The sequence below is a fragment of the Heptranchias perlo genome, chromosome 27 (genome assembly GCF_035084215.1).
Source record: "Heptranchias perlo isolate sHepPer1 chromosome 27, sHepPer1.hap1, whole genome shotgun sequence".
NCBI classification, from domain to species: Eukaryota; Metazoa; Chordata; class Chondrichthyes; order Hexanchiformes; family Hexanchidae; genus Heptranchias; species Heptranchias perlo.
Genome location: NC_090351.1, coordinates 17,604,584 through 17,622,424, shown reverse-complemented (window position 1 = coordinate 17,622,424; position 17,841 = coordinate 17,604,584). Strand labels below are relative to the sequence as shown.

Genomic DNA, 17,841 nt, shown 5'->3' with positions numbered 1-17,841 from the left:
CGTCATATCTTAGCGAGCCATCCACCAGTGCAGATACTCACACCTCGGTGGGTCCTAGTAGTCAGTTAGTTAGGTTGGCACCTGGTGAGTCACCGCACACAAGTGAACATGAGCAGACAATGGTGGAAGGGGCAGCTGTGGAGAGTCTGCATCAGTGGGCGCACTCCTCTCCAGGCTTTGCTCAGCTGGATGCAGATGCTGAACTCTGTAGGCCATCCTTTGAAAGGAGAATGATCGAGGGACAGCAGCACATTTGCGAGGTATTGGAACAGGTGCCACACAGAGTCTCCACAATAGCGGAGAGGAGGGAGTAGTCCAACTCCTCCCATTAGTGGACTGGTGTCGCAGGTAAGTGCGGAAATGTCTGCGATTGAGATAATGGCAGCCTCCATTGAGCTTCAAGCATGGCTCACAAACGAGTCCATTTAGGCCCTAACAACGGCGTTTGGACTCAGGGTGAACAACATTCTGCCGCCGTAAACAGGCAAGCAGATACATTAGAAGTGGCCTTACAAGGCATCACATATGTCCTCCAAACTCTCGTCCAGCAGGGTGGTAGGAGTGATGTGGGCCTGGCCCAGGAGAGGGATGATGGCGAAAGGGGACATGGAAGTGGGGACGCCACTCAAAGCATTCCCACGTCTCACCCATTTCCCCCCTCTCAACCAGTACCCGCAATGCTGCCTCCTCTCCAGGTGGCCGAATCTGCCCCTGCACAGGTGCAGGTGGAGCTGTCCTTGGTGGGGGCCTCACGGGCTCCAAAACCCAGAGGGCGTAGGCCGAAAACAGTCCGGGCATGAACATGAGCAACCTGCCACTACCTCTGCTGCAGCCACAGGGGATGCACCACATAGAAGTAGTCGGAAAATAAAGGCTAAAGTTTAGTGATCACGAAGGCTGTTTGACAGACTGTCATGTTTTTCATTTATGTTTGGTTTTTATTAAATTCACATTAAATGTTATACTTTCCACCACTACTGCCACGTCATGTCCATTCTTGATTGCCTTTTGTGATAGCGCCTTTTCGTGTGCTTCACCATGAAAGGTGACACTTGATGCCACCCAGTGGGTGAGTTTACAGTGGGTGTGTGTATAGTTGTAGGATTGTTTTGTGAAGGGAGAGTGGGGGGATGGTGTTGGCCCTGCTCTTTCCAGGTGGTCTGAGGACTGGACTATTCCCACTTTGTGATCTCCTTATGAGAATCGTTCAAATATTAGTGACTCCCTGACCTCACGAGCAGCCAGGTGAGCCATTGCTCTACTGATGGGTTCCTCCTCCTCCTCCTTGTCCTCCTCTCGTCCTTCTCCTGCTCCTCCTCCTGCTCCTCAATGTGGATGGCAGATGTAGATGCTGGATGAGGGCATGGGGCCTCGTGTAATCTCTCCAAGGAGCCAGCCCTTAAGGCTGTTCGGTGTGTGGAAGAGGGTCGGAATGTAGGATTCCCTCAGAATTAATGAATCGTGGCAGCTGCCAGGGAATCTGGTGCAAACGTGAAGAAATCTTTTCCATTGGTCACAAACAAGCTGAGCGTTGATGGAGTGATAACCCTTTCTGTTGATGAACAGTGCTGGCTTGTGTGGAGGTGCTCAGATTGCTATATGCGTGCAATCGATTGCACCCTGTACCCGTGGGAAGCCAGCCACGGAGTGGAAACCCACTGCCCCCTCCGTCTGGCTGAGATCGTCCTTGGGGAAGTTTACGTAGTGGGACGCCCTGCAAAACAAACTATAGGTCTTATGCACTTGTGGGTAGACGACTGAGAGACCCCAGCGATGTCACCAGTGGAGACATCTGGAGTGATCCAGAGGCGAAGAGGTTGAGGCAGTGGTCACTTTAACTGCGACGGCCAATGCGATGACACCAGGCCCAGCCAGGAGCAGCTCGGCACGAAGGAGGCTACAGATGTCTGCGACCACCTGGCGACTCACTCTCAGCCTCCACAGGCAATGGTCCTCAGAGAGGCCCAGGAAGCTCAGCCTCGCTCTGTAGACCCTTACATGAGGGTGGTGCCTCCTGCGATGTCGGTCCCTCTGTTGTTCCCCTCTGTGCTCTTGTGTAGGTGCCTGAGGTGCAGCACTTTTTGTAGAGCTGCAAGTGGCGGAAGTGCACGCTGTGATCTCAGCCAGACGGAGGGGGCAGTGGGTTTCCACTCTGTGGCTGGCTTCCCACGGGTACAGGGTGCTGTTCCTTGTCCTCGGATGTACTGGTGAATGCAGCCATTGCGCACCCCCATCCTGATGGTGCCAGTTTGAGGGGGTCGAAAAAGTAGGTAAATATGTGTAAACAGAACAATTCTGAGTGTGAACCAAGAATTTTCAGTCTAAACACAAAGATCTCCCAGCCAAAAGTTTGGTCTGAGAGAACTGAGTGCCCTGCTGCAATAACTCACCTTTTATCCCCATCTGTCAAACAGGGATTTTAATGTCCAAATGGCTGGCAGCTGAAACCCGACTACTTTCCCATGCCGTATTTCACACAGCACGGGAAACACATTGGGGACGATTTTAAAATAGAGCTGGGAAGGGTCAAATTGAGGTCGGGAAACCCATTAGTATGGGTTTCCCGGACGTTCTTATGATTTTGACATCAGGACGTCTTTTACTTTTTCCTGTCGGTTTTCCGTCCGACTGACCGGCTGATTGACAGGCTGGTCTCAGTCGGATGGGAGACCAGCCAGAGAGAGGACACCTGCAGGTAAGTCTGCAGGTAAGTCTTTGTTTGCATGGATGGGGAGGGGGGAAGGGGGGCATGGGTGGGCACGGGGTGCAGGAGGGCACTGGGGGCATGGGTGGGCAAGTGGCATGGGTGGGTGAGGGGCACAGGCAGGCAAGGTGGGCATAGGTAGGCATGGGGGTCACGAGTCCTGGGGGATGTGATCGGGGTCAGTAACGGGGGGTGTCGGGATCAGGGGTCATCGCAGGGGTCCGCGATCGTTGAAGGGGAGGGTCGGGGGTCGGAGGATCGGAGTGGGGGGAAGGATCGGAGTCGGTGATGTGAGGATCAGTGTGGGCGGGAGGATCAGGGTCAGGGGATCGGGGTTGGGGGTCGGTGGGGCAGAATCGGGGTTGGGTGTTGGGGTGATTGGGGGATGGGGAGAGGGAGGGAGTCGGGGTCAGGGTCAGCATCGGGGGGTCCGTGATTGAGGTCGGGGGTCCGTGATCGGGGGTGGGTGGGAGGTCCACGATTGGGCGTTAGGGGTCTGTGATCATGGTGGGGGGAGGGGGTTGATGCAGGTAGGCTTGTTGGGCCTGGGGGAAGCATTCCTGCTCCTCCGAGCCCATAAGCAGTGCCTTTCTAGGCACCGACCTGTTTATCTTGGACCTTCTCACCTCCTTTCACAAGGCATAAAACAGAAGGCCTGGGAATCCCAGCCCCCTGGGGTTGAGATCGGGAATTGGTGAAAAATGGAGGCCTGAAGCCTCCTGGAAAGGTTTTAAGGCCGGCCCGCCTCCTGAGAGTGGGTTGGTCGCCCACCCCTCGTAAAAACTGGAAATGGGCGGGTTGGAGGCATGTTGGAGGCGGGTCTGAAATGCTGGCAATTTTCAATGCCCCCCTGCCCCCAACCCACCGTTTTTTTAATTTGAAAATTGAGCCCATTGAGGCAGCGTTGAAATCACTTGCCAGCATAATCAATTACAGGTTCAAATACTTTAAGTACTTCAATTGTTGGTTTAAATATTGTCCCGCCAGCTTTAATTGCAGGCGGGACTTCCGGGTTCAGGATGCGCGTGCACCCAGGTTGGAGCCGGGATTCCTTCCCACTCCAGAATGCACAATATTGTTTGCGCCCCCCCCACCTCCAAACCACCCAGACTTCAAAGTTAAAATCGTGCCCTTTTTCTCCTCCTCACATTTCACTTTCCCACCTAGTTTTGTGTCGTCAGCAAGCTTGGATACATTGCACTCGGTCCCTTCATCTAAGTCATGCTCTCAGACACCGAGTGGTGATAGTGGATGCACTGAATTTATGATGGACATTAGTTATATAAGATGATGTGCATTTCCACCTTGTAATTAGAAAAACTGGTCTCACTTACTCCCCATTAATGTTAAGTGTATTACTGAGGAATCCACTACATATGTTTCACATGTCTGAGATTACAAATTTTAGATCTCTATACATTCGGAATTTCAGTGAGAAATTAATTATATAATAAATGTGTGTGCAATTATAAAAACAATTATCTTCAATACAAACACAGTGACTCATTTTAAATTAATCTCAATGAATGACACTTCAAGGTTAGATCAGAAACAGGTTCATAAAATGTAAAGTACAATATTAATCTGTATCATGTTCTTACAATTAACAGCTATGACTTTGTAATCTTTTGAACAAATGGAGAGTAAGAAGCAAAACATGGACAAGAAAATGATCAATCAGCCAGGAAAGGGGTCTACCTCAGGTAAGTCCATTTAACAGGAATATCTGTTTCCTCTTAATGTTAAAAAGATTGCAGAATAAGTTTATAAAGTTCCCAGGAAAACTTCAGCAATTTTTTTTTTGCTTTTATTAAAACACTCTAGGTGGCAAGAAAAAGAAATCATCAACTCCAGGAGTCAAAATAATAGAGTTCACAGAAAATATCCCACGAGGATGTAGCGCACCTGATATTGTACGCAGACCAATCCCACAGACCATGCAGGAGGGTAAGGAAATAAAAAGATATCTTCTATCTCAGCTGTAAAAGTAAAAGTAACCATCAGAAAATCCTGCCCAAAATTTCTACTTATCTTAGGGTACATTCACCTTCCCAGTTTAGCAGTGGTGCAATGTAATTTGGGGGTCATGATGATGTTAAACTGGGAGTGTAAATCTGAATTTTTGGGCACTACCTGACTCCAGAGAGAAGTTCAGTGAGACTTCTCTGAGGAGGTAATCTCACACCACCTTCATTTGACGTTGCATGGAGTATGGAGAGACTCGAGAAGCTGGGATTGTTCTCCTTAGGGCAGAGAAGGTTACGGGGAGATGTAACAGAGGTGTTTAAAATTATGAGGGGTTTTGATAGAGAAAATAAAGACAAACTGTTTACACTGGCAGGAGGATTGGTAACCTGAGGACACAGATTTAAGATAATTGGCAAAAGAACCAGAAGGGAGATGAGGTGACATTTTCTTACGCAGCAAATTATTATGATTTGGAATGCACTGCCTGAAAGGGTGGTGGAAGCAGATTCAATAGAAACTTTCAAAAGGGAATTGGATATTTACATGAAAAAGAAAAAATTTGCAGAGCTATGGGGAAAGAGGGGAGTAGTGGCACTATTTGTATAGCTCTTTCAAAGAGCCGGCACAGGCACGATGGGCCGAATGGCCTCCTTCTGTGCTGTAAGATTCTATGATTCTATAATGCCAGTGCAATGTCAAACCTGGATTGCAAAGTGATCAGGAGGTCTGTCACCAGTCACTCCCATAAGCTGACCTCATGTCTCCTACAAACTAGAGAGTCCCTTTACTGTTCGATGTCCAGCTAAACAATAGTGTGACCGGGCACCATAACAATGAGACCTCTTGTTGCATGTACTGGATACTGTGATCTCGCATGCACTGCCACATTAGTCCCACTTTCTCTCAGAAGGCAGAATGAAAAGCTGACAAAGCCAATTGTAAACCAACAAGCCTGCTTATTTTTACATGTATTATATAAATGCTTTCCACTGAATCCAGCCTGGCATTGAAGGGGCTAATGAATTTATTATTTACACACTGTGTAATGAAACTTTAATAATCACCATTTTTGTGTTCTGGAAATGGTTTCATTAACATTTGTATGTTAATCCTTCTTTAAAGATAAAAATGCTAATTTTAAAGCCACTGTACAAGGAAATCCAGAGCCTACTGTGGTTTGGAGCTTTAAAGAGGAAAATCTCAGCAATGATGACAAATACAGGATCTACCATGACACGGTTATGAATGAATATATTTTGCAGGTATGAACAGTGCTTCCTGTTTGGCATGTTCAACATCATGATTTATTATCAGCTTCTATTTTCCCAGTGTGACTTTCCTGAAGAGTACTTCAGTAGAAACCAAAGAGTAAATATTTCAGTCAGCCTGGAATGCAGATGTCCAACAGTGAAGCCTGGTATAGGGCATCCAGCATTGATTTCCATTATAGTTGGTCTTTTAACAGCTTGCGTATGCCCTTGCTGTGAGTCCCAATCAATCAATAAAATAATCAACTATGAAAATTAATGTTGGCTTACAAGCACATCTCTTTGTTCAATGAAATTCATTCAGTCTCAAACAGGGTCCAAACAAGGCAACCGTCAACCAAGGAACAATATGAAAAAAGAAGTTGTCAGAAACAAAGGACAGGAAACACATATGGTTGCAAGTACTTTTGATTAAAAGTAGTTCATCCGATGGTTACCTTCTCTTTTGGTTCTGATTGACAGTATTGTTTTAAGGTGTTTGTTTTGCTGCTTTCAATGTCAGTTTATACTATATGTAGAAACCCGGGCACTAATCTCCCCGTTTTTTTTTTATTTTAATGGCAACATGTAGAAATGTTAATTACTTCAGTTTTCTACTGGCTGAATTTGTTCTTTATAATTCATTGATTCTACTAACAGAAACTTGGCTAATTAGGACTTACTTGAGCAGCCATTGCCTGACTGGTCAGTTAACAGTCCCTGATGTTAACCTAGTTGCAGAGAGCAGGAAACAGTAAGAAATTAAGTGGAGCAGCAAATTTATATAGTCCACTATATTAATATAACCATTTCTGGATTCTGAAAGACTAATTTATAAATCCAGAGTGTTGGAACCAAAGTATTTACTTTTGTGTGTGTAACCAACCTGAAATTTGAAATCAAAGACCAAACGACAATTCAAGTTTTTAAAATTGGCTGCTTGTGTAATTTGTATCGAAAATTATATATAAATTATTTTTTTAGTTAATTATAGTCTCCTTTGTATTCGTAATGATTTATTTCAAAATCCAAACCTCGAGATTTTTGATTTCCCATGAGGGAGAATAAAATGCACAGCTGATCTGAGCATTGGAGCTTTTCAAACATTTACTGTTCGTCCATTTAAAGTGCCCCTAGGGCTGAGTGTTGCGCAGCTGATTAAAGTGTCAGTTCGCCTATTGCAGTAGGCTGTTTAAAAACTCGATGGTAGTTTGTGGGATGGGTGCTGTCTCTCTGCCGAAGCCTGTATTCTCTGCAACCTTCTCCCAACAATAACAGCACAGAACAGTTAATGCACCAATTGCAGAAAAATCCATGTTGAACAGATATCTGCCAGAGTATAACTACGTTGAATTAACTGCAACTCAGGAGGTGAACGAGTTCCTACCTGCTTGTTTGAAACTTCTCTATCAGAAAAATAAAGCTCATTAACAGGTTGTAACAAGAAACAGCAGATTTTTCAATTTTGTTAAACAATTTCACTTCCCTATTTTGGGCGAGAACAGAAGACACAGAAAAGGAACAAAATGGTGATTTCAGCTAATCTCCTGGTTTTCTGCCACTTTTAATCTACCTTTGCTACTGTCATTGTTAATCGACAGCAGAAAATATTCCCCACAACAGCTACAAAATTATTTTGTTTAAATTCATTATACTGAATAAAATAGGATTATAAAGACGTATTGAAAATTTCTTAACCAAAATTGAATTGTCAAACAAAAATCATGGGCTAGATTTTGCTGGAGCAGAGCATCTCACTGCATGCCCCATTAATTAGACTTGTTCGTGAACATTTAGGTTTTAATAATTTTGCCCACAAAGTTGCTGGAAGTGCAAACTGATAACGACACAGCGAGGATAACTGGGCATCTGGAACCTTGGTGAACGATGGGATAAAAAGTGTATCTCTTTAACCAATGAGATTTAAAGTTTGGGAAATAAACAGAGGAAGGACTGAGAAGGAGGATGCATTAGAGTGGGTGAATTCAATGTCAAATCAGTTATAGAAAGAGAAATAAAGAAAGGGAAAGAAAGATTGGATTAAAAGAGAGAAAAAAAGAGACAGAAAGGAAAAGTAAGAAAAAAGATTAAATAACAAATTTTGACATTTTAAAAATCTCCTAAAACAATTCACAACCTGATGAAATGAAGTTCCGCACTTAAAACTGTTTACTTTCTGGGCAAGAGAAGTTGATTGGCAGTCATTAACAATTATCACATCGTTAAAGGGTACCTATGCTTCGAACTCTGGGTTGAATTTAATTTGTATAACAATAGTGTTAAGTAATGTTTGTGTCATGAAATGCCCAAACACAATCTTAAATTTTCTTTTTCCTCATTTTGTGGTCATGCATGTAAATTGCCAATAATGCAGTACATCCAACAATTAAAATAATGTTGAATTTTCGCACAGAAGTACATGGCACTTACTAACAGGTGACAACAACTATCTATTTAAATGAAGTATAATATGCAATTTACAAAGGTGATTTTACCATCAGCACCATCCTCCCTACCACCCTTTATGGGTTACAACCTATGGGTTGAGAACCACTGTTCTAGTTTATACTGAGAACATTTGAATAGGGAATATGGTGTATGTTAAATGTTTCAGTTTTTGAGACGGAAAATATATTAATTTATTATTATTATTTAAGGTAAAACAACTGACTACAGATGATGCTGGTTCCTATAAGTGCACTGTTTCTAATGAATATGGACAGGCCATATGTATAACAAATCTTAACATTATAGAAGGTAAGAATCTATCACCATGCCTCTAATGTTTAAAAGTTATCACCTCAAGAATTCCTAAAATACACATCAATAATCTTTAATACTTTAAGCATTGTTCTGTTCAATACACTCAGCACTTTCACTGCCTGGAAATTTCTGTGGCAACCAATCGAAATAACATAGCACAAGAAATGATTGTATGAGGAAATGGTAGTACACAACAGGAAATATTACCCAACTGGTTCACTAATGTCCTTTAGGGAAGGAAACATGCTATGCTTACCTGGTCTGGCCTATATGTGATTCCAGTCCCACAACAATTTGGTTGACTCTTAACTACCTTCTTAACTAGCCTAGCAAGTCACACAGTTGTAACTAAGGATGGGCAATAATTGCCGGCCTTGCCAGTGACACCCGCATTCCAAGAATGAATGTTAAAAAAAATTAAGGAAACTGTTCGTGAAAAATATGGGTGTATCAGGGCCAGCATTCAGATATGATAAATATCTCCAATTGTGGAGCTAATTCAGTAACTCATGAATGACAAAATTGGAAGTGATTCATGGTCAGCATCATCATACCCCTCGCCTATGATCTGTTTTGCAAGTCTATTTCAATCCAGCAACCCTGTTCCAACTTCACAGATGCATTCCTGTAATTTAAAATATTCCAGGAACTGCTGGAATCTTGAAGCTGTATTTTTTGGAATTACAACAGCTGGGGGATAAAACCTGGTGTATGATTATTATTATTATTTGTTACATTCACTAGCAATGAGCTTCAGCCCATCTTATATTTTGATAGTACATAATTAAGGTTTAATTTAAATACTATTAATATACAATATGGTTTCAATACATTTGATTGATAAGTATCAAAAAAGCACATCCCAGACCAAAACTCTTAATTTGTATTTGAAATTGTAGAAACCACAGCACTGCACTTAACTTATTAGAAGTAAAAAAAACATTAAGATAAAGAAAATATTAGGCAATGTAATTATTTGTGGCACTACAGATCGTTAACTACAGATAGTTAAAAAAGTGCCCTGGTTTTGTCCACCTGAGCCCGATTTTTAGACCCTAGATTCGTGATGTTTTTGCATGTTGAGATGTATGAGTCTCACAAGTGAAGTTATTTTGTACTGTTGGCCATGGCATATCCTGTATTTGGGGATGAAATCCCTGTCTTCAACAAGTGAACAAGTCAAAATGAGTATAAGACTAGATTACTGCTTTGTGCCCAGACCAGCATTTTCTCTAAAGCAAATTTCACTCTCTTTATCAAGTGCAAAATACTGCAGATGCTGGAAATCTAAAACAAAAACAGAAAATGCTGGCGAAGCTCAGCAAGTGTGGCAGCATCTGTAGAGAAAGAAACAGAGTTAACGTTTCAGGTCGAAGACGTGACGAAGTTCTGACGAAAGGTCTTCAATCTGAAACGTTAACTCTGTTTCTTTCTCCACAGATGCTGCCTCGAATGCTGAACTTCTCCAGCATTTTCTGTTTCACTCTCTTTATCTCTGATAACCTATTGTCCATTTCCAGAGGCTATTATTTCAACTGAATAATATTTCAATAAATGTTATCAATTTAGCCCAACAAAATCAGAGAAACCTCCCGTTGATATATCTTTGAAATTGTCTATATTTAGACCTCCCACAGATTCTGTAGACCACGATAATTTTATATTGTTCATTTATTTATTGAATATCTGATTTCAGGATGCAAAACTGTTTTTGTTTCCTTTAACTCATCATTTTTGTATTTTTTTTATGCATTTCTCTTCTATCTGGCACGAATATATTTTCTCAATTAGTTGGCTTCAAGAAGAAACTTAAAAAGCCTGAAGAAATGCAAGGTGAGCATACATAACAACAACAACTTGGTATTTATATCATGCCTTTAACTTAGTAAAATATCCCAAGTGGCTTCACAGGACCGTTACCAAACAAAATTTGACACCGAGCCACATAAGGAGATATTAAGACAGGTGACCAAAAGCTTGGTCAAATAGGTAGATTTTAAGGAGCGTCTTAAAGGAGGAGATAGAGATACAGAGGTGGAGACGTTTAGGGAGAGAATTCCAGAGCTTAGGGTCCAGGCAGCTGAAGGCATGGCTGCCAATGGTGGAGCGATTAAAATCGGAGATATGGAAGAGGCACGAATTGGAAGAGCGCAGAGATCTTGGAGCGTTGTAGGGCTGGAGAAGGTTGCAGAGATAGGGAGGGGCGAGGCCATGGAGGGAATTGAAAACAAGGATGAGAATTTTAAAATCAAGGCGTTCCCGGACCAGGAGCCAATGTAGGTCAGCGAGCACAGGGGTGGTAACTTGGTGCAAGTTAGGATATGGGAAGCAGAGTTTTGGATGAGCTCATTTTATAAAAGGTGGAAGATGGGAGGCCTGCCAGGAGAGCATTGGAATAGTCAAGTCTATAGGTAACAAAAGCATTGATGAGGTTTTCAGTAGCAGATGAGCTGAGGCAGGGGCAGAGATGGACCCTTTTATTAAGTATGTTATTTCTACTTAATAAAATGGGAGAAAATCTCTATCTCTTGCAAACTACTGTTCTTTATTGTGCAGAATAGAAACTATAGGTGGCCCAGACCGCTAACAGAACATATGTAGTTCTCCACAAAAAAAGGTTAGCCAATAAAACAAATAACAAAGAAGGAACTTGTATTTATATAACACTTTATCAAATCTCTCAGAAACATCCCAAAGCTCTTCACTTATAAATGAAACACAGTTACTGTTGTTATGTAAACAAACACAGCAGCCAATTTGCAAATACTAAGGTCCCACAAATAGCAGTTAGATAACATGACCAGTTAATCTGTTTTTGATGGTGTTCGTTGGCACTGAGAGAACTCCCTCCTCCTCTTCAATTAGTTCTTTAACATCCAACTAAATAGGTAGACTGGACTTTGGTTTAATGTCTCATCTGAATGACAGTGCCTTTGCAATGCAGCATTCCCTGGGTATTGTACCAAAGTATCAGCCTAGATTCTATGTTCAAATCCTGGAGTAAGACTTGAACCAGTGGCCTTCTGAGGCAAGAGTGCTATCAACTGATCCAGACTGACACATCAAATCACATGGTGATTGTAAATCTTTCAAATGGAAAGTAATAGTGCCAAACTGCTCATATGAACAACTATGTATTGAGAACTCACATGCCTACCTCCCTGGCTGCAATGCCTAGTGAATTGTTGATGGCTGCAGCATACCATATTCCTAATAGTCTTCCATACCTTATAGCTGCTCCTCACCCAAGTCCATGGTGAGGCTTCTGCCCATGACAATGATGTACCACATACGCACATGTAATTTACCAATGTTGTACTGTCCTTTCCTTGACCAGCCAAGTATTACTTTAACATTGCAAATGTCAGCTCAATGAGAACCTTGGTTTGTCTGTGTGCATCATTGTGGCTGTTGTGTGCTGGGGTAAAAGTGTTGTGCAGAGATCTGATCAATCACAGTTGCGCTGCATAACTATTTCTCTGAGGAGCCAGCCATCCATCCTATCTTCCCTTTCAAAGAGCTGCATCACATTTGATTTACACAGAGTGAAAGCATCATGCAAGCCCCCAGGAAATGGGCATCAATGTGAATTATTTTCTGACTGCAAATCATTTATATGTTGATGCAGTAATAGCAAAGTCTAGAAGCTAAATGCTTGTTTTTAAAAGAATCTCCAAGGTGCATGCACTTATGTCCTTTATAACACCCTTACCAAGCAATAGTCATTTGAGAGGGGGGGGGGGGGCGCAAATGACTATTTATATATTTCACTTCCTGTAAACTGGCTGATTCTGGAATAGCACTGTTTATGGTGATAGAGTAATGTGGGAGCAGAATTATACTTTCTTACTAGGTGAAGAAAGTTATGCTGAGGTGAAAAGTTTTGTTAGGGGCAAGTTAGCAATATTAGACATGTGTATATGAACATATAAATATATAACACCCAATAATTTAAAGCCTCACAGAAATTACTATTAAATACATTACGTCCTTCCTGTTCTACTCTCTGTAGATCAAAATACAGACCCTGTGGATTTTCGGAAGATGTTGAAAAAATGGTAAGCATTTGAAGAATATACAGTTTAAAGTTTAATTTTATAGTCAATGAAAATAATATTAGATTCTGAAACATATGTGGTCATACTTATTGCATGACTGAAGTGTGCCAGCAATTGGAATTTGCACTGAGAGCAACTGAGAGAAAAAAAGACCCAAAATTGAATGAAGTTCACAGTATGTACTGGAAAAAACAATAGATGCTGAGAAGTGAATCCAAGATTGTAACGTACCCTTGCAGTTAACACAAAAATTATAAACTATTTTGGTTTTACTGTGACGGGCAGAAGAAAGACTTGCATTTATATAGCGCCTTTCACAACCTCGGGACGTCCCAAAGTGCTTTACAGCCAATGAAGTACTTTTTTTTTAAGTGTAGTTACAGTTGTAATGTAGGAAGTAAGTAGAGTGCCCTCTGTGCTAGTCCGTGGCATAATCCTTATAGGTCAGTATTGCAGCATGGCTGGAAGGAGGTATGGCAGCTTTGAGGGTTCAGCTGACTGCTACTATCACTGGCTGTGCCAGCCCTAAGCTGTAGGGGGTCCTAGCAACAGATGGCACAACTCTGTACCTGGCTCTCTGTTGACCCAGATGCTGAGCCAGGCAAACGTGGTAATGCCTATGGATGTAGTTGGTAACATCTTGGTGGGTATGGCTATTCGGGCTATGCTGGCATGACTTATTGTGTGCACAGCCACAGAAAGCATGACATACTGTAATTGGCTGTTTCCAAGGAAGAATTCAGCATAACAGTTAATCAGGCATTTGCATATTTTATTTGTGTCATTGGGTCTGCTGTCCCAGCTTCCTATGGGTATAGGAGCACTGATTCTATACAAAAATGAAGTTTGTGTACCTCTGTGTGCAGCTGCAGATATGCAAGTATCAATGGATGGGCACAGAGCACCTCTGGTGCAGTCTGGCCTCTCTGCCTTCCTCTGTTGCTCCTCCTCTTCTTCCTCCAAAGGGCATTGCTGGCAGTTATGGTACTGATGGCAGAATAAAAAGATGCCGAACAATTGTCACAAAGGCTTCTGAAAACCAAAAATGAAGCAAAACACTCAATCACTGCCTAGTAGCCCAGAGAACCCATTTCACAGGTATTATTATGAATGGGCATTCTATAAACACAAACAAACATCGAGAAACGGTCAGGACAGCCCAGTCTACATTCTAATATTTAAATAAAGCTGCCAGCTGTTATAGGAAGCTGCTTGTGTTGATTTTTTTTAGCAACAAAAAACAATTGTGCATGTTGTAAAGATGAGCGGCACACACACTAAGTGGACATTAATACAATGAAACTGTTTTCTATTAATGAAATGAAGGGATTGTCATATGGGGTTTTCCTCTGGGAATCGTGCCAGTCTAGAGAATTGGATTGTTCATTCTCTGTGTGTTTCAGGTGCCACTGTGAAGGTAATAATCTGCGAGGCCATCTGAATAGATCACCTGTGAGCTTCTTTATACAATGGTCAGCTGCTGCCCGGTTAATGTGACAAAAGTCACTCAAGGCTGCCTGGGAAATGCCAGTGGCAAAAAAATTTCAAGGCGGTGGTCACTTTCACTGCTACAAATAATGCTCCTCATTGAAGTGGGCTGGAGGTCTTCAGCTGCACCCGACAGAGCTCCTCAATAGTACAGCCTCCCGAGGCAGAGAAATCTAGGTCAACAAAACCCTGTGGAATGGCTACCAGTGTTGGAAATAAATGTATTCTATGATGCCTCACTCTACATCCCTCCAATCTAGCCTCTTCCGTTTTCTCACCCTCTTCCTCTTCACAATATGGGAAGAGAGGGATTCCCATTGAGAAATACATTTCCCCAGTTCAAAATTTAAATTTATCTAGTACTCACTTTAAATGGCAGGAGAACTCTTCAGTGATGCTTCAGACCACAAAGCAACAAAAATTGCTGTCTGGGAAAGTTATAGAAAGCTGCAGCATTTTCAGCAAAGATGGATTCAGGGATAACGCTGTTCTGCTCATACCGCCACTTCTAGAATGCTGGTGTTTCCCATAATTGGGTTCGAGGTGCTAATTGGGGGAAATTGCAGACACAGCTTGGCTACACCCACCTGCAACATTTACATGAGGCAGGCTGGCCTCAGGGCAGATGGTTATCAGGAATGGCAGCTTTTTATTGAGGATCATTGTTTGGGATGAGATTTTGGTGGTAAACCACACCGCCCCTTTTTACTCTTTTTTTGCACCTCAAAATCGCCCAAATTTTTCCAAGGTAAATCAAAGTCCACATCTTTATGCAAGATATGCTTGACTATAAGTAAGGAACTAAATGAAATCATATTATCTGTCATATCTTATTAATCATCAAATATGTATTTTTTTGCTGTCAATGAATTGTTATTATCAAAGATTCACTTTTAGTGGATATTTTTGAACTAAAAGGCATTGGCAGGGGACTCAAATAGTTGTTGTTTGCTGACTTGTTCAATACATTAAATCTTATTTGCCTTTTGGTTCTGCATATATAATTTAAATGAATATCATTAAATCATTCCATCTTACATTGACATATCCTGCAGTGCTCCACCACCTGAAAAGAAAGACGGAAAAATTCCAGATGAAAAGATCTGGGAAATTCTAATGCATGCTGACAAGAAAGACTACGAAAAGATTTGCATAGACCATGGTTTCACTGATTTTCGAGGCATGCTGAAAAAGCTGAATCAGATGAAAAAGGAAAGAAAGGAAAAGCAAGCAGTGGTAATGTACCTTTATCACAATTGGTGGCCAAAGCTTCATATTGGTTTGGTTTAGATCTTTCCCCAATATTAACTTGTATTTGGGGTTAAACAAAATATGTCGCAACAGCTTAAACCATATTTTAGATTCATGTCGTCCCATAACTACGGTTACAGAAATCATAATTCCACATTAGTGGTGCCACAATGAACACTTATTGCCAGACAATTTTCACAGCTTTTTCAGTCATAAAGAAACAATTGACTTGTACCCACTGATCTGCACCCATAATCAGTGATTAGTTTAGTACTGAGCCGCCAGGAAACTTCTGGCTGTATTATTACATGATCTGTGGGTTATCTATATACACATACAGATGTGGGTATTCAGCCTCAAATGTGGAACTCGCTACCACAAGGAGTAATTGAGGCAAATAGCATAGATGTATTTAAGGGGAAGCTAGGTAAGCACATGAGGGAGAAAGAAATAGAAGGTTATGCTGATAGGGTTAGATGAAGTAGGGTGGGAGGAGGTTCAAGTGGAGCATAAACATCAGCATGGACCAATTGGGCCGAATGGCCTGTTTCTGTGCAGTACATTCTATGTAATGTTTCCACACTTTTCTCTCTTGCGCCCACCTCTGCACTAAATAGGGTAGATTTTTCACTTGCACACTCCTGCGATGGAGTCTCACCCACCTGGTACGCATACTGTGAAATTGTGTTTGCACAGCCCATAATTTTCCACCCATTAAAATTAATGGATGGATAATTGTGTGCTGAATATGTGTGATTTGCTGTTACGAATTCCTGCTAAGCAAGGGCCTGAGCCGGGAGAGTGCAAGTGGGAAATTTAACTGTTCTGCCTCCTGCAGCTAAGAAAGGGCAGTTGGACAACTTGTTTCTCAGGACACTGGATTGCCACTGTGAACTAGAGCACAAAATGAAAATAGCTGTTGAAGCATATTTGCATCTATTTTATTCTGGCACCACCAGTGATGGCGACCGGAAAATGTACACTAAATTTCCTTGTCCTGGTGTCTTGTGATTGTTAAAGCATATTTTAATGGCCTCTATTTGCTCCATGAACTGAGATATATTTACCACTGATTATTGGAAAGTCCTCCCTTTGCTATTTTCTTTACCTTACCCTCAAACTATTTTGATTCTTAAATTGTAGAGTGAGAGAGCTAGCATCCAAACTCATAATATCATCAGAGCACTGCCACAAGAGAATTGTGGATGAGGAAGGCCATTGGGCTCATCTTAGCTCATTCATCCAGAATAACCCTTCATCACCCCATTGCAGCATCCATTTGGTTCTTAAATGATGCCAGGGTTTGTCCTTCCACTGAGGGGCACAGAGGGTGCAAAATTCTTGATCGGTGTCCAGGAGAACTTTTTTAGACAGTACGTGACAAGCCCAACAAGAGAGGATGCAATTCTAGATTCAGTCCTGGGAAATGAAGATGGGCAAGTGGGTGAAGTGACAGTGGGTGACCATATTGGGGATAGTGACCACAATTCAGTTAGTTTTAGCATTATTATGGAAAAAGACAGAGTTAAACCAGGAGTAAATGTTTTAAATTGGGGGAAGGCAAATTTTACAGAACTAAGAGGTGATTTGGCAGAAATGGACTGGAAACAACTACTTGAGGAGAAATCAGTGGCAAGCCAGTGGGAGGCACTAAAAAGTGAAATTCTACGGGTACAATGCAGACACATCCCCTCAAAGAAAAAGGGTGGCACTGCCAAATTTAGAGCCCCCTAGTTGTCTAGAAGTATACGAGGCAAGATAAAGCAGAAAAAGAAAGCTTATGACTGTCACAGAAAACTAAATACTGCAGAACGCCTAGAGGGGTATAGAAAATACAGGGATGCCGTAAAAAAGGAAATAAGGAAAGCAAAGAGAGGGCATGAAAAAATATTAGCTGGTAAGATTAAAGAAAACCCAAAGATGTTTTATCAGTACATTAAGAACAAGAGGATAACTAAGGAAAAGGTGGGACTTATCAGGGATGACAAAGGTAACTTGTGCAGAGGATGTGGGTAGGGTTTTAAATGAATATTTTGTCTCCGTATTCACAAAGGAAAGGGATGATCCGGACGTAGTAGTTAAAGAGGAGAGGTGTGGAATATTGGATAAGGTAAACATAACGAGAGAGGAAGTACTAGAGGGACTGGAATCCTTGGAACTTGACAAGTCACCAGGGCCGGATGGATTGTTTCCTAAGCTATTGAAGGAAGCCAGGGAGGAAATAACGGATGCTCTGAGGATCATTTTCCAATCCTCACTAGATACAGGGGAGGTACCGGAGGACTGGAAGACTGCAAATGTAGTACCATTGTTTAAAAAGGGTACAAGGGAAAGGCCGAACAATTATAGGCCGGTCAGTCTT

At 42.0% G+C, this 17,841-nt stretch overlaps 1 protein-coding gene across 2 annotated transcripts in view; it reads left to right on the top strand.

The window, feature by feature from the left end:
- Positions 1–17,841, top strand: part of igfn1.1 (immunoglobulin like and fibronectin type III domain containing 1, tandem duplicate 1) — a 58,960-nt gene that overhangs the window by 5,857 nt on the left and 35,262 nt on the right. For both annotated transcript variants that reach the window (XM_068007410.1, XM_068007409.1), the window contains exons 2-8: positions 4,315–4,407; positions 4,529–4,651; positions 5,795–5,934; positions 8,577–8,676; positions 10,474–10,515; positions 12,695–12,740; positions 15,284–15,464. In XM_068007410.1, coding sequence (XP_067863511.1) covers positions 4,341–4,407; positions 4,529–4,651; positions 5,795–5,934; positions 8,577–8,676; positions 10,474–10,515; positions 12,695–12,740; positions 15,284–15,464 — 699 coding nt within the window. In that variant the 5' untranslated portion in view covers positions 4,315–4,340. The remainder of the gene's footprint in view (positions 1–4,314; positions 4,408–4,528; positions 4,652–5,794; positions 5,935–8,576; positions 8,677–10,473; positions 10,516–12,694; positions 12,741–15,283; positions 15,465–17,841) is intronic.